Source organism: Dromiciops gliroides, chromosome 5, assembly GCF_019393635.1.
Source record: "Dromiciops gliroides isolate mDroGli1 chromosome 5, mDroGli1.pri, whole genome shotgun sequence".
NCBI lineage: Eukaryota > Metazoa > Chordata > Mammalia > Microbiotheria > Microbiotheriidae > Dromiciops > Dromiciops gliroides.
In genome coordinates, this window is record NC_057865.1 from 196,870,878 (window position 1) to 196,893,951 (window position 23,074).

A 23,074-nucleotide genomic window follows, 5' to 3' on the forward strand; every position below is an offset into this window, starting at 1 on the left:
TAACCCTGTTTGTCTCAGTTTCTTTATCTGTAAAATGAGCTTGAGAAGGAACTTGCAAATCACTCCAGTATCTTTGCCAAGAAAAACCCAAATGTGGTCATGAAGAGATGGATATGATTGACAACAAAATGTAGCGTTTGCTATGTACCAAGCAAATATCTCATTTGATCCTCACAACAACCCTGGGAGGTAGGTGCTATTATTCCCCATTTTATAGATGAAGAAAACTGAGGCAAATAGAGTTTAAAAGTGACTCGCACAGGGTCATACAATTAGTGTTTGAGGCTACCTTTGAACCCAGGTCTTCCTCCAGACCCAGCACTCCACCCCCTGTACCACCTGTAGTGAATGACTAATGACTGTAATGAATGACTGTGAGTGAAATCTCCTTTCAGGGCAATCTGAAAAAACAAGGTTCATTTTCATCTTCCTGAAGTGAACTTGGAGTAGACCAAAATGCAAATGGGTAGATTAGACGATTTCTCACTATTCCGTTAATGTTCTATGAGCCAGGAATGAAGATGCTGATGCTTCTAAAATTAAATTTGAAAGTTTTAATTGAGGAATCTGATCCATCCGGCACAGAATTCTCTGAAGATTATCAGCAGCTGGACAGGCGACCTGACCAACATGGAGAACATAAGACTGCCTGGGGAACATTAAAAGTTGACTGTTTTGGCTGGCTTTGTGTCTTCCAGTTCAGCCGACAACCACCGGTAAGTACGGTGACGGCGAAGAACTTCGATGGCTTTGAGTTCTAAGGGTGTGGCCTCGATGCCAAGGTCTTCTAAGCCAGGCAGGTGAGGGAATTTCTTGTCGGTGATGTGAATCTTTGAATACATAAGAAAACACAAAGGATCCATGAAATCTAACCAACAGCATCAAACTGCCCACCCTTGTCCCCAGCATGTAATCTGTTTATCTATACTCCTCCACTGTTAGCGCGAGTTACATTATCAAAACTTGGTTGACTTAATGAAAGATGGAGTGTTTTTTGCTTCCTAAAACTTAATGTTAAAAGGCAGGCATGTTAACAGGTTCAAAAGAGAAACTAAAAATTAAAATCAAAGGTAGATCAGTGACATCTACCAATCGCAGACAACCTTTATAAAACAGATTAGTTCCCTATCAGATAAGTGGTCAAAGGATATGAATAAGCAGTTTTCTTTTTTTAAAAGGTAGTTTCCAAAAGAAGAAATGCAAGCTACCAACAACCATAAGAAAGAATGTTCCAAGTCACTAGTAATAAGAAATGCAAATGAAAACAGCTCTGAGGTTTCATTTCCTATCTATCAGATTGGTAAAGGTGCAAAAAACCAGCAAATGTTGGAATTTCTATGAGAAGGCAGACATATTAATGATCTATTGGTATAGCTGTGAATTAGTCCAACAATTCTGGAAAACAATTTGGAATTATAGTAAGTAACTAAACTCTATATATCCTTTGATTCAGGGATACCACTATGAGGCAGCTCAAGGAGAGAAGAAAAGGTCCTATTTAAACAAAAATTTCTATAGCATTATATTTTATAGTAGCAAAAAAACTGGAAGTATAGTAGTTCAATTCAGCAATGGTTGGGCAAAGTGGGATACACAATTATGATGGAACATTAATATACTAGCAGAAATATTAATATAAAGATTTAGAGAAACTTGGCCCAACTTGAATGAACTAATGCAGTAAAGTAAGCAGAACCATGAAAACAATGTATATAACCACAGTAATGTAGATAAAAACACTGAAAGACTTCAGGGGCTCTGTGATCAATGACTTCAGGACTAAAGGTGAAGTATGCCTGCCACCTCTCAGCAGAGAAGTGGCAAAAAATAGCTACAGAATAAGGTGTACCTTTTCAAACACGAGTAATGTATTGAAGTGTTTTATGTGACTAAGTATTTCTTACAAGGGAAGATTACACTGCTGAGGGAAGATAGACTTAAGTCTATAAAGAACCTCAAAAGCTATCTAATCCAACTTCCTCATTTTGTAGCTAAGAGAAACTGAGGTACAAGATTGCCCACTGGGTGATTTAGCCAAGGTCACAAAACTAGTAAACGTCACTCTAATACCAGGCTTCTTTCCACTAGATCTGGATTCAAAGCCTACCTCAGACACTTAATGGTTGGGAGATCCTGGACTCAGCTACTTCACATGTAAAATGGGGGAGCTGTATTCACTGGTCACTACAGTCCCTTTCATATCTAAATTTATAATCCTGCCTAAACATTTAAGTGGAGAAACTAGATGGGAGCAGGAAGAGAAGAACTCTTGAATGGCCATGTGGTCTTTAGCTGAGCAAAGAGAAGAGTGCCCACCTGACCACTTTTATTTGGCTTTTTTTTTTTTAAGTGAGGCAATTGGGGTTAAGTGACTTGCCCAGGGTCACACAGCTAGTAAGTGTTAAGTGTCTGAGACCGGATTTGAACTCAGGTACTCCTGACTCCAGGGCTGGTGCTCTATCCACTGCGCCACCTAGCTGCCCCATGCTTTGGCTTTTAAAAGAGAATTCTAAGAATAGTTTGGCTTCTTAAAAACTTCACCTAAGTTAATAGTTCCCTAGGGGAAGGAGAGTGTGTACAGAATGAAGGATGATGGATTTGGTCTAGTCTGTTCTGGTGAGATCACTTTAGCCAACAGTTCTGTCTTCTGTCCTGGGAGAAATATTTACAAGCCAAAACACATTCAGGGAAGAGTGAGCTGGATGGTGAGGGCACTTGAGTTGCCTCTGTTAGGCAGTGATAGTACTATCTAACCTAATGAGAGTACCCCATTACTCTAAGGGTTCTAACAGAGGCAGAAGGACCATTCAGGGAGCTGTACAGCAGAGGTTCTGAATCTAGTATCTATAAACTTGTTTTTTATTACTTTTACAACCGTATTTCAAGATAATTGGTTTCCTTGGTAATCCTATTTTGCTTTATGCATTTTCTTTTTTTTTGCAGGGCAATGGGGGTTAAGTGACTTGCCCAGGGTCACACAGCTAGTAAGTGTCAAGTGTCTGAGGCCGGATTTGAACTCAGGTACTCCTGAATCCAGGGCCGGTGCTTTATCCACTGAGCCACCTAGCCGCCCCCTGCTTTATGCATTTTCTAAGAACATTATTCTGAGAAAAGGTCCATGATACAAAAAAGGCTAAGGACCCTGTTATAGAAAAAATATTCTGAGTCTGTTTTGGTATCCTCCATAGCAGTAGGAAGTATACAGCAGGGAGTAAAATGAGCAGAACCAAGAGTACGATGTACACAGGAACAACAACATTGTGTGATGATCAACTGTGACAGACTTAACTCTTCTCAGCAATACAATGATCCAAGACAATGCCAGAAGTCTCACGGTAGAAAATGCTCTCCACGTTCAGAAAAAGAACTATGGAGTGTGAATGCAGACTGAAGCATACTATTTTCACCTCGTGTTGCTTTGTTGTTGTTTATTCTTTCTTGCATTTTTTTCCTTTTGTTCTGATTCTTCTCTTACAACATGACCAATGTGGAAATATGTTTAATATGATTGTAATGTATAACCTATATCAGATTGCTTGCTGGCTTTGGGAGGGGGGAAGGAAGGTGCAAGAAAAATTTGGAACTCAAAAAAACATCTTTACATGTAATTGGAAAAAAAAATGTTTTTTAATTAATTTAAAAAAAATAAACAGAATTTAGTGATAGTGACTGGTGATTACTTTCCTTCCAAAAGATGTGAAATGCCTGAGACTTACAGAATCTAACTTGGCTCACACGTCAATGGCTAAGCCAGGAATTAAAATAAACTAAGAAGAATATGAATCAATAATTTCTACAGCTCTCTATCCAACAAAATAAGGAGGACGTTTGTTAGAGCATACTTACTCGCTCTATTTTGTCCCTTGTGGTCCAAGGTTCAAATGGATTCATCTCAAAGATTCTTGCAACCAATCTGGAAACAAACATGAGGTGTATGAATACTCTGTATCTCTGTACAAAATCATTTCAGCTAGGTGAAAGAATCATACTAAGAGGGTTGCTAAAGCCTGGACTTCACAAATGTTAAAAAAAAAAAATTTCAATCACACAAACAAAAAATTCTCCATACCAAGTCCAAATCCCACTTCTGACATTTATTACCTGTTTTTTAACCTCCCTGTGACTCAGCTTCCTCACCTATGAAATGAGTGGAACTGGCTTAACTGGCCTCGGAGGTCCTTTCCAACTATGAATTCAGCTTAGAGACTCATTCTGGGGCAGCACTGCCTTGGACTGGTGGTTAAGTGAGTCAGCTGTCACTTCAAGCCTCCATATCTAGCCAACCCCAGCCCCTGCTGCATCCCATTCCTGCTGCCTCACGTATACCTTCCACTCTCCACTGCTACCTCTTGCTGAAGCAATAATAACCAAACCAGTATTACCAATGCTACTAGAAAGTGCATAGTAAGTTAAGGTTCCACTTACAATTCCTACAACTGCTTCAACCAAAGGTTCTTCACCTGGGGTCTGTGGACTTGTTTTATTATTATGTTGACAACTATATTTCAATATCATGTTTCCTCTGTAATCTTATATATTTTAGTTTGTGTGCTGAAAAGCATTCTGAGAGGAGGTCCACAGACTGGCAAAGGAGTCCATGAGACCAAAAATAAAAGGTTAGAAACCCCTGGCCTTGACCAAAGCTCTTTTCACCACTTCCTGACAAATGTTATACCCCCCAAGTACAAGCTGCCTGAAGTCAGGGAAAGTTTCATGTCTGCATTCGTATCCCAGTGTCTTGTATACCGTCTGGCACACAGTAGACATTTAATAAATGCTTGCTTACTGACTGATTTATTCAATCCCAGGTAGGCTGAGTTCTGATCTCCTTGATCACTCCCATCACCCACATTTCCCCCACAAAATGTACAAAGCCTTTTAAATAAATGAAAGCAAACTTTCAAACAGAAGGCATAAATTTAAGCCCTAGAAGATTCAAATCAATGAGTATAAAAAATGAGAATCAAGATGTCACTGAGATTACTGTCAAGCATCTGTTTTATTTTCTTTGCACATAACTTAAGCTTGTTTCCTGAATCTTTTGCCAATAATAGGCTATATTTTGGCACATCCAAACATCTGTCTCATAGAGAAGGGACCAATTTTCCCTACTAGCTGCTTAAAGTGTACATTCATTTCCTACTTTATACCCAATGGGACACCATTCTACAACTCAAAACTATTAGCTCTGCCAACAGTTAAAGACTCTAAAGGTTTACAATTTTAGTTATTCAACTTATATGATTGATCGAACTTGAATATGCATATTGTTTTCTATTTCCACACTCCTTCAGTCTCCCCTTTCCCATATAATCCTTTAGGAAGTGGGAAAAGCTGCAGAAATACAATAGTAACTGTGACTATGTGGATACTGCTCTAAGAGATGGAGAACATAAGCACACCTGCATTAGTTTCTTTCCAGAGTAGGATTCCAAGAAATACTTTACTTACTTATAGGCAGAACGTGGCACGTAGTATGGAAGGTATGGTCTGTGAGCCACTGCAAAGATATACTGCACCAAATCATATAAGAGGTACCGATTCGGCCTATAAAAACAGAAACACTTGTTCTTTTAATTGCTCCTACAACATTTTTGGGGAGCGGGGGTCAGGGGTTCTTCAGTTACAGAGATTTCATGACAGGTGATCAGGACTGAAGGTAATTCAGTAAGAGCTCTATAAATATCTGACATGATTCAGAAGCGGAGAAGTAATTAGCAAAAACAAAATGGTACAAAAAGCCAACCAGATTCCTTCAAATGTATACATTTAACAATAGTACTTTAAAGTTTCACTGTTGTAACCTCATGCTATGGAGGCAGATCCTGGGCTCTCATAGTTAATGTTGGGGGAGCTCAATCTGGAAGTTTCTAGTGCAGATTCAGCAACTGACATATGTATGGTATGTCTGTCTGTCCTGCTGTACAAAGTCCATCCTAGTTAAGTGCACTGAAGTTCATCTCCAGAAGGCTGACCACACAGTAAGGTAGTGGCTTTGGGATTAGTGAGTTCAACTGTGAGTGACTGGAAACAGACTAAATATGTGGAGTAAGGGGAGAGAAACAGGGAGAAACAAAGAGACAGACAGACAGACACAGAGGGAGGGTGAGAGGGGAAGGAGGAGGAGGAGGGAGAGGAGAGAGCTTGATGATTCATCTGCACAGAGACTATAATTAAATCCAATGGTGGTGACTGAGAGTTTAGAGAGAGAAGGTCCAGGAGAGAGCTTTGGAGAAAATTCAGTTAGATTGTATGATACGGAAGAAAAGCCAGCAAAGAGACAGTATCAAGGAGGAACAAAGGAGTCAAGGATGAGGACACAGAAATGACCGTTGTGTTGAGAAGTCTGATACCTTTCAAGATGAGAGTGAGGTACAGTAAAACGAGCACTGAATTTGGAGCCAGAGGACCTAGGTTTGAATCCTAACAGTGCCGTTTAGTGCTTGTGTGACCTGGAACAAGTCACTTAAGTTTTCTGGCCCTCAGTTTCCCCATCTGTAAAATGAGGGGGAGGATTCTGGAGCACCTTGCAGTTCTATAGTCCTGAAACTCTGCCACTAGAGACACGCTGGGTGTCACAAAAGCACAGCCAAGAATCATTATTTTAAACCCATTAATTAACTAAAAGGTATGAAAGTGAGACTCCCTGAATTAGTGCCCTAGGAAGAGGAACAATAGGAATAGATGACTACTAATAACAGATACCTGAGGGACACTGTTTTCAAGAGATTAGATTTGACCACACATTTTGTCCAGCAAGATTTTTAAATTTCACATCAGAGTCACCTACCCAGTGATGGCATAGGTCTTCCCCCGGGCATCTGGATCTTTAATTGCATTGATAATGGCTTTGGATACATCTACTACCTATGAAAAAAAAATTAATGTCAAAATAACCCAGTTATAGAGATTACTGACAATCTGAAATGATCAGCATGACACCTATTTTCAGAAAAGCTTCTTTATTAAGAACACTTCATGGGGCGGCTAGGTGACGCAGTGGATAAAGCACCGGCCCTGGATTCAGGAGTACCTGAGTTCAAATCCGGCCTCAGACACTTGACACTTACTAGCTGTGTGACCCTGGGCAAGTCACTTAACCCCCATTGCCTCACTAAAAAAAAAAAAAAAAAAGAACACTTCACACATCTTATTAATCCTCATAATAGGTGTGTGGTTTTGTGACAAGATCACCGGATTGTGGTTCAGAGGACCTGGGTCTAGAACTGCTATTTATTCCCTTGGGCAGTGGCTTAACCTTTGTGAGACTCCATTTCCTGAACTGAAAAATTAAATAGGGTGACCTAAAAGACAGCTAAGATCCCCTTTATGGCTCCACCTCTAGGAACCCTGGAAGTACTGAACAGACAGGGCTGGCCAACCCTGGTTTGTTTTTGTTTTTTGGGATGTTTTTGCGGGGCAATGAGGATTAAGTGACTTGCCCAGGGTCACACAGCTAGTAAGTGTCTAGTGTCTGAGTTCGGATTTGAACTCAGGTCCTCCTGAATCCAGGGCTGGTGCTTTATCCACCGTGCCACCTAGCTGCCCTGGACCAACCCTATTTTAGAGCTGCTGGACAAAAACCCCAACCAGGGTGACCAAAAGAGAATGGGGAGTGATGCAGTGAGTCAATAGGTCACAGTGATACCAAAGAGCCAACAGCCATCCTTTTGTCATACAGTAAACTACAGTTTGGAACTGGAACCTTTCTGCACCAGCACCATTTCGTCTGACCTCAGTTTACATTCATCTCAGATTGCAAACTCAGTACAGTCAGGATCTCATACTTGGGGGCATCTGTGATCACAATAAAACTGATGAACCACCAACCCCCACCTGCCCTCGAGTCCTCTCATCCTTGGCAGCTCTCATCTGTGTGGGAAGCTTTCCTCTGGTTCTCATGACACAGCACAGGCTACAACAGAGCAGACTAATTCTCCCTCATTCCTGCCCATGACTATTGTCCTTTCTGGTCACGCACCTCTCTGACATCCATTATGGCACCTTCCTTGCATGACTCTTGGTTGGTAATAGACACAGCCTACTTGGGCCCAGCACATGCCTCTCCATTGTGCTTAGGGGGACCCCTGAACAGAGGAGGTTGGGAGTGCCTACTAGATTCGAGTGGGCCTATGATTTCACTGGTGTATAGAACTACCACAGAACCAACCATTCTGCATTCTTGAAAGCACCAAGAAGTTAGTGACTTGTTCAGAGTCATACAGCCAGTCTGTAGCAAAAGCAGGAATGGAACCCAGGACCTTCTGACTCTGAGGCCAACTCCATCCATTACACCAAAGCTTCTTAAACTGTGGGTCACAACCTCACATGGGGTCATGTAACTGAATGGGAGTTGCGAAAAATTTGGCAACAATAAAAAGTTGTGTATACCTATTTTATATAGCAATACGCCCAGGGTCACATAAAAATTTCTTGGGTAAAAAGAGGGTGTAAGTAGAAAAAGTTTAAGGCTTACATTATATTATACCATACTTTCTCTTGTGGCATCATATTGCAAAAATTAGGTGTTAATTTAATTAACAAGGGTTTGCTGAAGGAAGTTCCTTACTCCCCAATAAGAATACCTACATAAACTGGTTGTTTCACAGTTTTTTTGCCCAATGAAATGAGAGGAACGCCACCAAACCAACGGATGTCTAAGCAGAAAAGAATAAAGATAATCATTAGAACATCACATGTAATTATATACTACAATACAATTGATGATGTTAAAATAGCTACATGTAGCTTTCCCTTTGAAGAATCAAAAAAAAAAAACTTATTCTGAGGATCTCCTTGTGAATTTTCAATCTTTGTTATAGGGCAAACTAGGCAAAAGAGAAGGATCATATTTACAAATAAATGTGGTGTAAAATTAAAAGGAATCCATTTCTAAAATTCATTTTTCAGAAGATGGAATGCATACTTGCAAAATAATTGAGTAACCTGTCCTCTCTTCCAAAAATGTCAGAGGGCCTCAGGATGATGGCTTCAGGAAATACCTCTCTCACTGCTTCCTCTCCAACAGCCTGTCCAAAAAAGAAATAAAAACAAATGAAACGAGCAAAACTTTCACTCTTTTTTGCTAGTGGGATGGTGCCTGCCTTACAAAGGCTAGAACTCCCTCCTATTTGCAGTATTAATACATAAATGTAATAGAAAATTTAAGAACCTTGGACTTCAACACCTTTGGAAGGTCAGAGTGCTGGCTGGCTGAAATAATAAAAGGGTCCCCCCCCTCCAAAAAAAAGCTTATAGCACATGCTAAGAGTAGTAAAAGCAAAAGAGGGGTGAGCTAACAGATCAAATACCACCTATTCCCAAAACTATCTGACATGGAAAAGGCCCAGATAGAGTAGATCCAAATACCAATCAATCCCAGGAAAAAGCCACTCACTTTCTGGTCCTGGGGACCAGCAACATTTCAAGGCTATGCCGGACTTTCTGAGAATAATCCAGACCAAAATGGACAAGTCTTAGGGCTGTCTTGGTTTAGATCAGGCCCACTAAAATCAGCCAGAACAAGACTGGCTTCTGAAGGCACGAGGCTTAGGTGCCACAAGAACAGATACTCTAGGCTCTCCAGGGAATATTCCAAATCATATTCTCATATCTTCTCTATATCAGAACCTTAAATGTGGCCCAATGCCAGGGAAACACTACAATACAAAATCAGAGAAGCATTTCTTAAGCCTGGACGAGGAGACACTGTCAAGAATTAACAAGCCCATTTGAAGGTGTGAAAAGTCCATCTGGGCAGTAGGATGGGAATGCAAGAAAATTAACCAGGCCAGAGGTTTCAGCATTCTAAGGGAAGTTTCCCTTCAACATAGAAAAAATGCTTAAAGAAAAGGATGCAGTTAACAAAGCTTTAGATTTAGGTGACTTTATAGGATATAGGGGCCAGACCAGAATTAGAAAATATCGAGAATCTAAATGTGTATTTGGCATAGCTGATGGCATCTGACCACCAGAATTTCAATAGGAAGCTCTTCCTCCGTCCATCATGCTTTAAAAAACAAATGACACTAGCCCCATGATCACTTTCCGCCTCAATCGAACTGACCTTATTTCTCAGATATTTAGAAGTACTTCTGATATCAGCATTGAGATGAGAAACATGAATAAATGTTTCTACTCCAGCTTCCTTGGCCAACTGAGCTATTGTCTGGGGAATGTCAGCAAAGACATCTGAAAAATCGAAGTTTCTGAAGAAAGAAAAAAAAGACGTCAATAAAGAATTCAAGAACTATGATATCATGGAAAAGTAAAAACAGTGCTGGACTTGAAATCAGAAATCTAAGGTTCAAGTCTCACTCTGGCCTTGACCAGCTATGTCACCCTGAGTAAATCACTTGAGCCTCAGTTTCTTCTGCTATGAAATAGATATAATCATAGCTATACTACCTATCTCATAAGGTTGTCGAGGAGAAAGTACTTTATAAACTTTAAATTAGTTGTTCTTAATCTTTTTGTGGTTTGGACTCTTCAGAATGTTTTTCAATGCAAAAAGTAAGCTAGAGAGGATTACAAAGTAAATTAATTACAGTGAAACACAGTTGTTAACATATTTTTTAAATAAGCCCATGGATCCCAGGTAAAGAACTTCTACTTTAAACCATTATATATATATAAGTGTAAACTAATATTATTATCATCATAAGAACCAACTTATAATCTACCTGAAAGAGACTTTGGTTTTCACTGCAATGTTTATCTCAAACACAAAGGGGCCTCAGAGACAATCGAATCTAGTTCAAACATTTTACAGATAAGGAAGTTAAGTGACTTATCTTTGAACGAGACCCTCTTAGCCCACAGCTAATGCACTTCCCCCTCTATCACCAAGTAGCTCTTATTTATTCTGTACTACAGAGACAGACCTTATTTTACAGATAGGAATGAAAACAAAGCCTTGTCCAAAAGAATTCTATCTGAGGAGCTCTGGCTCAGTCCCTGTCCTCCTCTAAGGTGCTCGGCTCACGTCCTCTACAATTTCTTTCTTGACTAACTATATACTCCAGTCCATCCAATCACTAAAATAGTCCAGTCCTTGCCTAAGGATGGCAGCAGGGTATAGTCACAAGAGGACCTGGGCTCAAATGTCACCTCTTTACAGCCTATATACAACCTCGGGCAAATCATTTAACTTTTCTGGGTCTCAGTTTCCCCATCTGTACAATGAGGGATGGACTTAGATGAATTTGAAAGCCTATGCTGCTCCCTAATCTGCTGGGCAACATAAATGTTCCTTAACTTGCTCCATATTTCTCTCCAACCCTGCCTATGGTAATGAATGTTAAGCCAAAATATGGCTGATCAGGCAGGAGGAAGAAAAGAGGAAGCCACAAAAAAAAAGGAGATTAAAGCCTTTTGTCATCTACATTGTTCATCTACCTGACTACTGCCACATTCTTAATGCCTTTTACAAGGTCAATGACAGCATAACCATCAGTCTTGGCACAGAATAAATTCATTGATCATTTCATACAATCCTAATCTTTGCTCAAATGTCAGAAACTATTTACAGAGTAGGGGTGACAAAAATCTGGGGACCGAGCAGAAGCATTAGAAACAAGCATTGGGACTTCTTCACTTCTTTCTTTTTTCTTTTTGTTTTTGTTTTTGGTGAGACAACTGGGGCTAAGTGACTTGCCCAGGGTCACATAGCTATTAAGTGTCAAGTGTCTAAGGCCATATTTGAACTCAGGTCTTCCGGACTCCAGGGCTGGTGCTCTATCCACTGTACCACATAGCTAAATGAATCTCAGCAAAGAGCCACCAAAGTCTGAACTGGCTAGCAGACTACCCAGAATTCCTGGAGGCCCAATCTTAGAGGAGATTGGGGCTTGTGAACATTCTAAATGGAACAGTAGGACAAATTCTATAAATCCATTAATTACATTATCCTTTCTTTGTGTTTTTCTACTCCTATCACTAACAAATACTTCTTACCTAGTATCTTTTCCCTCTAATCTGTTATAGTTACCAATCTATGTACAAATTTCTCCTTCCTATTCATCTCAATTTCACCCCTCCTCCCCAAGCCTACCCACCCTTGCTCTTTACACACACCACTGACCCCTTCCACCCTATTGTTAACAACTCCTCCCTCCCCCATGCCTTCAAATCTGCTCTTGAAGTTTTCCTTTTACCTCTTTGCTTTAACTAAAATCTGGTCCCCCTAACCTTTCCTTAGAAGAAGCCATTACTTTACTCCCTTCCCGACTCCCTCGCTCATGCCAAAATCCAAGACAACTCTCCTACTTTTCTCAATGGCTTTAGCATCTTGCTCAGTTTTCTTTTCATCCTCTTCAACATTTCCACAGTGCTAATTACCATTCTGACAACCAGGCCTCCATCTCCAACATACTTCAGCCGAACTCTAGAATTCACCAGTAACTCTCAAAATTATTCCACCTCCAAAATCTTGAATTCTGAAACCTTCCTCTCTGCCCTAAATCTTCTGAGAAAGAACTGTCCTTCCCCAGCATGAAATGGGCTACAGGAAAGTAGTTAAGCAGCAAGCAGGATAGGAAAAATGGAACACATACTCAGCTGTTCCTGAGCCTGGTCTATGTGGTAAACCTTCATTGCTAGTTTGATGTGAACTCCCAGAATTTTCACATTCAAATATGAAGCTCACAAACATGTTCTGATGCCAATTAAAGATATTTTCCCAATTATCTATGCCTGCTCATCTCCACTAATACAACTACTCAAAAGCTAACTATAAATTATAACACCATGCCCCCAAGTATTTCTGATAACATTGGGTCTTCATGTACAAAACACTAGGCCCTTAGCAAATCCTAAGGCCAAGTACAACACTCTGAATGACTGAGGACAAAGGACTTTATTTCCCTGGGCCTCCAGTATGCTTGGTCAAAAAATGAAGCAAAAATAAAATCACAAATGCCCAAGTTAAAGTTTTGGCCACTAAAACAAGGGAGAGGTCTCTTTCTATAACCATTTCTTTTGTTGCTACCAAAATATGAAGAGAAGAGAACCGTGTAGTTGGGCAATTTTCCAGATAATTCCAAGGCCTCAAAGCATGTCGAAATCTCATCTATGATGTTATTAATTGTATATTTTATAGTTTCTCACACATTCAAAACCAAAAGTGCTACCCTTCACAACAGCCCTTATTATCTCTCAGAAGAGGCCATTAAGCCTCTAAGAACACATAAGTCCATACAAAGATGCCACAATAAGAAGCAGGACAAAAATAAAGATTAAGGAGGGTTTAGAGATTACAATCCCACTCTTTCATATGCATTTAGTGTGCTGTTAACACCTTGTCTAACTAAGCATATGCTACACTGTATATGTAATGCTTGAAAATTGGGTTATATATTTTAGCACTATAGCTACAATGATATTCTCCACATCTTAAAAAGGGGTACAAGCCTCACCAGTTCAGCGTGGTAGCAAGCACATGCCAGGTGCTCAATACACACTCTGTGACCAATGGGCAACTGTGCACCTGCTGGCCAGGAGACCCTAGGGAAAAGGAAGAAAACACCTCCAAGCCCCCACACTTACTTTGTTTCCCAGTCCCGTCCGATCAGATTGATGACAACATTGCTGTGCTCCAGCGCCCTCTGGATGGAACTTTTGTCCTTGGCATTCCATTCCTGTAAGAACAGCATCAGATCAAACCAAAGAAGGCTGGACACAGTTGTGTACAAAACAGCATCATCAAAGTTTGGGCAGGGGGTCAACTGCTTATTACTATATTTGCAAAGAGGTGGCATTTTATGAAGGCTTCAGGGGCCAACCTGCTGTTTACTTCTCTACACTCCTTCCAAAGGGTGGGAAAAGTCAGCAAGCAGAAGTATATTTTCTCTTGGAGGACTCCCAGAATCAAAAGAGCAAACATGCCCCTTCTCATGTCTCTACTTCAGGTCAAAGGAGAATCAAGAAGCCAATTCTCTCTCCTGATGTTCAGCCAGGGAGCCAAAGACAAATTTGGTGGAGCTCAGTTCCTTTTCAGAGAACATGCAGCCATAGATAGGAGAAGTGTAAAGGATTTCTCTTGGTGGTCAGTATCTCATTTTGAGCATTAGTTGTAGTTTGCACCTGTTTAGTTTCCATCTTAGAGATCAGAAAAATGAGGTCCAGAAAGATGAAGCAACTTGCCTAAAGCTATAAATACAATTGACAGGGTCTACATTTTAACTTAAAGTTTCTGAATATCAAAATGGACACTTCCCATAAAATGGTGAAGGAGTTAGGAAGGACCCTTGTGTCAAATATAAAACTGAGCTATTTAGTTATTTTAAACACTTTAATAGAAGGGCAATAGAGATTTCTGGAGAAGTAGGTGACTGCCTGTAATATACTAATGTGTATGCCACATAATAAGAATAATGATAGCTTTTAACAGCTCACATTTATAAGATATTTACTATGTAACAGGCACTGTGCTAAGCGCTTTACAATGATCTCATTTGATCTTCAAAGTAACCCTAGGAGGTCGGTGCTGTTATTATCCCCATTTTATAGATGAGGATACTGAGGGAAAGAGAGGTTAAATGACTTGCCCAGGGTCACACAATCTGAGGCCAATCTTCCTGACTCCAGGCTCAGACCTCTATCAGCTGCACCACCTCATTCTGAGAAAAGGGGGAAAAATGAATTGGAACCAGGCTAAAATGCAACTTATCTTTTCACCAGGAGTTGGGTGATAGGGGAAAGAGATATGAGAAGAACTATGAGAACTTTCGAGGGAAAAGGCAGAGGAAGAGCCACCAAGGAGTTGATACGCAATAGAGGAGTAGGACAAACAGCCATCACAAGGGCCTAAGAACAAGGCCCATAAAGAAGGTATCAATAAGAAAACAAAGTCTGGAATACAGAGTTTATTCCAACACTGATCCAGTTAGTGAAGAAGGCAGCTGTGAGGATAGCAGTTTATGATGGAAACCAAAGGAAGAAATGACTTGTTCTTTCAAACAACCAGTACATTGAAAAAACTGCTTGATCCTCTAAACCTGAGCCAAACTAAGTAATACAAAACTATATAGTATACAGTTTATACTCCAAATTCCCTCACAGTATGATTAAATTTAGATATCGAGTAAAATGTTTTGCACCTAGTATTTGTTGAATGCCTGAATTACTGTGTCTCCACTAGAGCAAAGATTCTTAAACTGTAGATTTCGACCTTATATGGGGTCACATAAAAATTTCTTGGGCAAAAAAGGGGTCTCAAGAGGAAAAAGTTTAAGAAGTCCTGTTCTAGGGAATGAGTGGAAGACAGAAAGGCCACTGGAGAAGGCAATAAAGTGTAGAAAAGCTGAAATATAGAGCTTCGTTTTAGACAGAGAAATTATCTCCTTCTTACCTTAAGGCAACTGTACTGTACAGTTAACCTGTCCATATATGTACAGCAGCACTTAACTGTAGCAGCAGAAAACAGGAATCAAACTAGATGTGGATGCATCAAAAGGCAAATGAGTCATGGTTTGTGAGTACCATGGAATATTATTGCACCAAAAAGAAATGACAAAAATGAAGAACTCAGGGAAACGTTGAAAAACTTGTAGGAACTGATAAAGGGCAAAGAAGAACCAAAAGAACGATACATAGTATGACCCCTGTAACGTAACTAAAATCATATTAAAAATGGATGAACCACTTAACCAATCTTGGTCCCTAAAAATACATTTCCCTTCTTTTATTGTTTTTGCTTTTTGGGTTTTTTTGCAGGGCAATGAGGATTAAATTACTTGTCCGGGGTCACAGCTAGTAAGTGTCAAGTATCTGAGGCTGGAATTGAACTCAGGTCCTCCTGAATCCAGGGCCGGTGCTTTATCCACTGCGCCAACTAGCTGCGCCCATATCCCTTCTTTCAGTAAAGGTGGAGGACCAAAAGGACAGAATGTTGCATACCCTCTTCAGAAAGCTTATCAATCTCTTTTGCAGCTGCTTTTCTTTGTTATTAGGCAGGGTTAAATCAAGAAATGATTGACATTACAAAAAAAAATCAAGGGGACAGCTAGGTGACGCAGCTGATAAAACACCGGCCCTGGATTCAGGAGGATCTGAGTTCAAATCTGACCTCAGACTCTTGACACTTACTAACTGTATGACCCTGGGCAAGTCAGTTAACCCTCATTGCCCTGCCCCGCCCCCAAAAAAAATCAACAAAAACATTTTTTAAAAAAGAAAAAGTTAACCTGGAACTTGACTGGGTAGCTTCCTCCCTTTGTTTAGGGATTGATTTTGCCCTCTGGTCTTGGGCAGGGCAGGGGACTGCCCTGCTTTTTCACCCAGCTTTCGGAATAACTTATGTTTGTAATGTTTACTGTGTTCTTACCAAAAAAATAATCTGGCCAAGGTCACCCATGGGTCGAAGATAGGTGAAATCATAAGGCTCACACCGATAGGGGACAATGACCTGTGATCCCATGCGCCCTAAAAAAGAAGAAAAGATGGGCTGCAATGAAGAGCAAATGATCAATCTATGTAGTTATAAGCACATGCAGGGAAATCATAGGAGTCTATTGGAAAGAGTAAACTGGGAAATGGCTGTTAAACATTCTCATCTGAGGTTCCCTATAGTCGTGTTGACTGGAAACTGATTCAATCCAATTTGACTTCAAGTATATTTTATATACTTTATCACCATTCTTTGCTTCCATTCAGACTGCTCACTAACCGCTGCTTTCAAATACCAAAATGGAAAGTGTGATAACATATAGGTTCGGTAGGCAGGCAGACACAGAAGTTCTATTACCATATCTGTATTAGAATACTTTTTCAATAAACATTTTTGACATATCAGAGACTGTATAGGAAAACACTCTACAATTTTCCTTTGTTCTCTATTCTTGTATCTACCATCCCTTACTGTGAGGAAATGTGAATTCCATGAAGGAAGAAAATTCTATAAGTGCAACTTAAGAGTTTTACAGAACATTTCTGGAAAGCAGCAAAGGTAATATCTACAGAGTTCAGAATTTTAAACAGGTGATCCCATTAAGTGGCAGATGAATATCTTAAAGAGACTATACACTTGGGCAAGCTTACCAAGGTGATTGACGACATATCGACCCAAGAATCCCGTTGCTCCAAACACAGTAGCCACAATCCCACTGACTGAAGATCGTCCACCTTTCCCATGAGGCATAAGAGCATAATGAAGTTTGCGGTGGGGCTGGGCAAGAAATATAGATGTGGCTATAGCAGTAATTCCAGATCCTTAAACATGAAAAGAGAGAAACCAAAAATAAGCCAGAAGTTAACATGGGAAAGAATATGTACACAAACTAACCCCGCCCCCCGCCCAAGTTCCCAAGCACAACTTGCTCATCTTTTTTCAATTAGCTTGTTAATAACACAGTCAGCAAGCTTTATGAACTGCCTGCTATATGCGGAGGACAAGCTTGGCACTGTGAGGCAATACCTAAGAGCTTAGACATGATTCTTCCCCTTTAAGAGAGTGCAATATTGATGGGTAGACTAAATTCATGAAAGACTCACTCCTATGCTCATTCCCTATATCCCTGTTATTTTCATCTACCATGCTCTCCGCCCAACATTCTAAATGTCTTTAGCACCTGCTTTCCTTCCAAAACATCACCCTTCCATCTTTCTATATTTGTACGTTGATCAGCCCACTAACATTGTAACTAAATTACCAATGATATCTTCCTCTACTCCATTTTTGCCACACACTGGCATGATTACACCTTAGATTTCTCAGTTCTTTTTCCTACTTATATTATCCTACTTCTATTATACCTATATAGGATAACCACTCCCTACTAACAATTTTTTTCACAACCCTCATTCTTCTTGACTTCTCTTCAGCCTCTAACACCTGATCTTTCCTTGATATTCTCCTTTCTAAATTTTTGGGACACCACTATCTGCCAGTTCTCCTCCTACCTATCTGCCCACTCCTTCTCAGTCTCTTTTGCTGGATCCATCATCCAGGTCATACCCATTAACCATGTGTGTCCCACAAAATTCTCTCCTGGGCTTTCTTCTCATCTCCCTCTATATTATTTAACTTGGTGATTTCACCAAGTCCCATCAATTCAATAATTATCCCTATGCTGATGGTTTTCAAATCTACCTATCCAAACTTAACCCCTCTGCTCATCTTCAATTTTGCATCTCCAACTGCCTTCCAGACATCTCAAACTGGATATCCCATAAACATCTTTTTTTTTTGGGGGGGGGGACGGGGCAATGGGGGTTATGGGGGCTAAGTGACTTCCCCAGGGTCACACAGCTAGTAAGTGTCAAGTGTCTGAGGCCGGATTTGAACTCAGGTCCTCCTGAATCCAGGGCCAGTGCTTTATCCACTGCGCCACCTAGCCGCCCTCCCATAAATATCTTAAACTCAACATGTCCAAAACTGAACTCATGATTTTCCCCCTAAAGTCTCTCACCTTCCAAACTTCCCTACTGTTGTCAAGGGAACCACCATCCTCCCAGTCCTCTGGGCTCATACAAGTCATTCTCAACTCCTCACTGTCTTTCACTCTCTAGATCCAATCTACTGCCAAAGCTTGTCAATTATACTTTTGAAACATCTCTCTAATATACCTTCCTTTCTCCTGACACTGCCACCACACACTTGTATACTTTGTATGGCTTTCAAAGCCCTTTATAACTTCGTTGTCCCCTCCCTTTCCAGTCTTTTTACGTCTTACACCCCCCACACACACCCCCGACACACACATACTCTTCAGTACAGTGACACTGGCCTCCTTGTTGCCTCATTGCTTCCTTCAAGTCCCAGCTTAAATCCTACTTTCTATAGGATGCCTTTCTCAATACCTCTTAATTCTCATGCCTTACTCCCATTAACTATTTATTTAATCTGAATATAGTTTTTCTGTATTTTTTTTTGTTATTGTTTCACCCCATTCGAGGGCACAGACTGTCTTTTGCCTTTCTTTATATCCCAGTACTTAGCATAGTGCCTGGCACCTGGTACATGCTTAATAAATGCTTATTGAAAAGCTGACTTTACAATGCAAAGATCATTCACCTGGGCAAAGAGAACAGTAGCAAAATAGAGATTGAGCCGCTCTAATTTCTCTCCATTAATTAGCTATGTCCTATCCATGCTGAGTAGCACGCAAATCTTTTTCATGATCCTCTTTTGCCTATACAGATTAAAAATTTTTTTTAATTTTAAACCCTTTTTGTTCTCTCATTTTCTCTTCTATTTTCTGTCAACATTATTCCTCAATACCTGTAAAGACGATTTTCATAAAAATTATGATGATGATGAGTAAATAAGTTTATGGGTTAGTAGTTATTAATGTCCCTTAGATTGTATATAGGCAGTATTACTATGACCTGTGGTTTTTTTCATCTTTTGTGATTTTTTTTCTTCCTTAAGATATGAAGTGATCCATCAAAGCTTTCAAGACTGTTTTCTTCTGCACAGATTTCTTTGCTGTGCATCTCAAAAAATAATATTTTTCTGCTAGGGACAAGTGATAACAAGTATATGAAGCCTGGCCATTTTTACTTTGATTCGAGTTAGTTAGCAGAGTTCATGTATACTCATACTAAAGGAAAAGACTGTCTTGTATAATTATGCACATTTTACTGTTTTGAACAAAATCCAGCCCTTGAAATATTTACAGAGTGTGAATAGCACAATAGCAAATAAAGAGAATGACCTCCTTTCCTCTCATTCACTTCTTACCACTTTACAATCTTTTTTTTACCTCATCACTCAACAAAAACTGTTTTCTCCAAAGTTACCAATGTCTAAAATGTCAAATTCTTCTTGGCCTCTTTGCAAAATCTGATACTATTGACCAATCTCTTTTCTCTGGGATATGACACCACTGTCTATTGGCTCTTCTGACTATTCTGAGTCTCATTTGTTGGTTATCATTAATATCATATTATCTAACTGTAGGTATAGCCCAAAGCTCTCTCTTTGGCCCTCTTCTCTTTCAATTCTGACACTCACCGTCACAATGACACAGTGTCAGTGTCCTGGCCTCATCAGCCAGGATTTAATTATAATCTATATGCAGCTGACTCCTGGATCTATATATGTAGTTTACCAATGCTGACTGGACATTTTCCTACTACTGTTGTGTAGGCATCTCAAACTCAACCAGTCCAAAACACTTCATTATCTTTCATTCCAAACTACTCTATTTCTGTTGAGGGCAGTACCATCCTTTCAGGCACCAAGTTTGTATCCTCAATCATTCTCTACCCCTCTGTCAACTTCAGTCTAAACACCCCATCTCTAGTCTCTAACTTTTCAATCAATAAGCATTTATTAAATGACTTATACTCATGTACTATGCTAAGGAATAATAATAATGGCCAACATTTATATCATGCTTACTCTGTGCCAGGTGCTATTATTAACCCCACTCCACAAATGAGGAAAGTGAGACAAAGAGAAGGCAAATGACTTGCCGAAGGTCACACAGGTAGGCCGTTTCCAAGCTGGATCTGAACTCATGTCTTTCTAACTCCAGGCTCAGAACTCTATCCACTAATACCACCAAGTATGAGACAAGGACATGAATTTATTCTTGGGAACTACGAATACAAAGACAGAGAACGAAACAATTCCTACTCAAATGGGGCTTACGTTTATTAACGTATAGACTGGATAAAGAGAATAAATACAAAATAGCTAAATATCGGGAATAATGGCAGTTGGGGAAATCAATCAATCAATCAATAAGCATTTATTAAGCACTTATTATGGATGTTGCCAGGCACTGTACTAGGAGCTGGGGATAAAATGTATCTATTCTTAAGGGGCTTTCATATACAGGACATATACATAAAGAGAATAAATACAAAAGTTGTTAATAAAAGTAAACAGAAATTTGCATTAAAAAAGTCACTTGCAGTTAAAAGAATCAGGTAAGCGTTCATGAAGTAAAAGCTGGTTCTACAATGGAGGTGAGGAGGGGGTGCATTCCAGGAATAACACCAAAACATGCTGACACAGATGGAATATTGTGTTTGAGAAGCAGAGGGGGAGTGATATACATAATAAGGATGAAAAGGGAAAGGTTGTGAAGACCTTTAAAGGCTAAACAGAGGCATTTATATTTGATTCTATAAGCAACAGGAAGTTAGTGGAGTTAACTGAGGTGGGGAGTGACATGGTCAGATATCTGCTTAAGAAAAATCAGTTTGACAGCAGTGTGGAGGAGAGACTGAAGTGGGGAGAGTTCTGGGGAAGGAAGGTCAATTAGGGAACCTTTGCAATAATTGGAGCAAGAGGTGATGATGGCCTGAATCAAGGTGAAAGTGTGTTAAGTGGAGAAAAGAGGCCAGATGAAAGAGATGTTGCGGAGGTAGAAACACCAAGATTTGGCAAGCGATTAGATACAGAAAGAAAAGAGAATGTACAACTAAGAATAATGTCATGGTAATACCTCCAGAATTCCCATATAACTCTGTTAATAAAGGGAAATGAGGTAAATCTGGCACAATCTATGTTCTTGGTGAAGCCACACTGACTTTTAGTGATCGATGCTTTCATTTTTTTTCTTCCTTTTTTTTTTTTTTTGGTGAGGCAATTGGGGTTAAGTGACTTGCCCAGGGTCACACAGCTTGTCAAGTGTCTGAGGCTGAACCTGAACTCAGGTCCTCCTGAATCCAGGGCTGGTGCTCTATCCACTGCGCCACCTAGCTGCCCAATGCTTTCATTTCTAAATGCTCATAAACTATCCTATAAATAACAGGTTCTAGAATTTGGAGAGGACTTGATGACTTCACCTTTCCACCTTTTAGGGAAGGCAAAAAGTGAACTGGTCAAATATAGGCAGTCAGATTCTAAGTCAAGCTCAAGGGCCAACGGTTTGCTGACTCCACCCTCTCCCCTTTTTTCGTGCAAACCTCTGGGAATACAGAAATAAAAAGGACTGTTTCTGCCCTGGAGAAACTGACCATCTACACAAATGCGTAGAACGTAAGGTAGAGTGTGGCGGGAACAAAGCGGAGGTAAAGACAAGGCACCTTGGAAAATCTGGGAAGGTGAAACATGGGAGAGTTTATTCTCTGGGCTAACACCGCCCCCCCCCCCCCAATTGCTCTAATCCATCTAGGACTAAAGAAGCACCCGCGGGTCTGGTTCCAGAATCCAAAACCACCGCAGTGATGCGAAGAAACAGCACCATGCATACGGAGTCGGAAGAACCGGCTTCCATCCCTGGCTTTACTTCCTACCTGAATGACCTTGGGCAAGTCACTGCATTCTGAGCCTCAGTTTCACCTGCCGAAGGATGGGCCCGGAGCTGATGGTTCTCTTTCTAAGGGAAGGCAGGGCTGGGACAGAGAACGGCTCGAGCTCCAGAACATGGAGGGCGCGAAAAGAACTAAGAGGATAACTAAAGGGGACAAGGCTGGAGATGTGAAGTGGGGCCGCCTGGGAACGGCCTGGAATGCCAGGCTTCGTATGCATCTTAGAAAAAATGGGTTTGGGGGCAGAGAAACAACAAGGTCGCCCCTTTCTTGCCCTCCCTATCTTCCCCCTCGTCCTCTTCCGCGGCCCCAGGACCGGCCTCGGGCGTCCCAGAAACAAGGATGGGTCACGCCAGCCCGAGAAGGGAAGGACGGCCCGAGCCCTGTGAGGTCGAGGTATCTAGGGGTTCTTCCTCGTGAGCAGAGCGGAAGCCGCTCGGTTCGAAGCACCGCAGCTTGGAACACCGGCTCCAACCGCAGGTGACACTTACGTGACATTGTCAGGACCCGGGGACTCCGGGAGACTAAGGCCGCCGCCATGATCTCCCACAATTCCACTTCCCCCGGCCTTCTCAAGGAGGTACGACTCCCGAATGGGGCCAAACTACTTCTTCGCGTTTCTTGTGCGCGCCTGCGTAAAGGTTGGCCCAGCAGGGAGGAGGGAGTTGATTTATTCCCAATCTGGTAAAGGAAGAGATTTGTGTGCGCCTGCGCGGGAGTTTGCCGGGGTTGGAGGTTGGGTAGAGAGGACAATGGAAAGGCTGAGGCTAATCTATTTTCTTTTCTTTTCTTTTTTTTAAAGAGTTAAGAATATTTATATTTTCTGATTTTTACACTTTTTATTTACACACTTACAAAAAATAACATT

At 40.7% G+C, this 23,074-nt stretch overlaps 1 protein-coding gene across 1 annotated transcript; it reads right to left on the bottom strand.

The window, feature by feature from the left end:
* Positions 1 to 539: 539 nt before the first annotated feature.
* On the bottom strand, positions 540 to 22,854 carry NDUFA9 (NADH:ubiquinone oxidoreductase subunit A9). Its single transcript, XM_043967323.1, has 11 exons — positions 22,698 to 22,854; positions 17,038 to 17,208; positions 16,325 to 16,422; positions 13,546 to 13,637; positions 10,067 to 10,208; positions 8,927 to 9,029; positions 8,590 to 8,657; positions 6,791 to 6,867; positions 5,452 to 5,547; positions 3,847 to 3,913; positions 540 to 830 (listed from the first exon to the last, which is right to left on the bottom strand). Exons 1-11 carry the CDS (start codon positions 22,744 to 22,746, stop codon positions 660 to 662), a joined length of 1,134 nt encoding a protein of 377 aa, XP_043823258.1. The 5' UTR covers positions 22,747 to 22,854; the 3' UTR covers positions 540 to 659.
* Between the last annotated feature and the right edge of the window lie 220 nt (positions 22,855 to 23,074).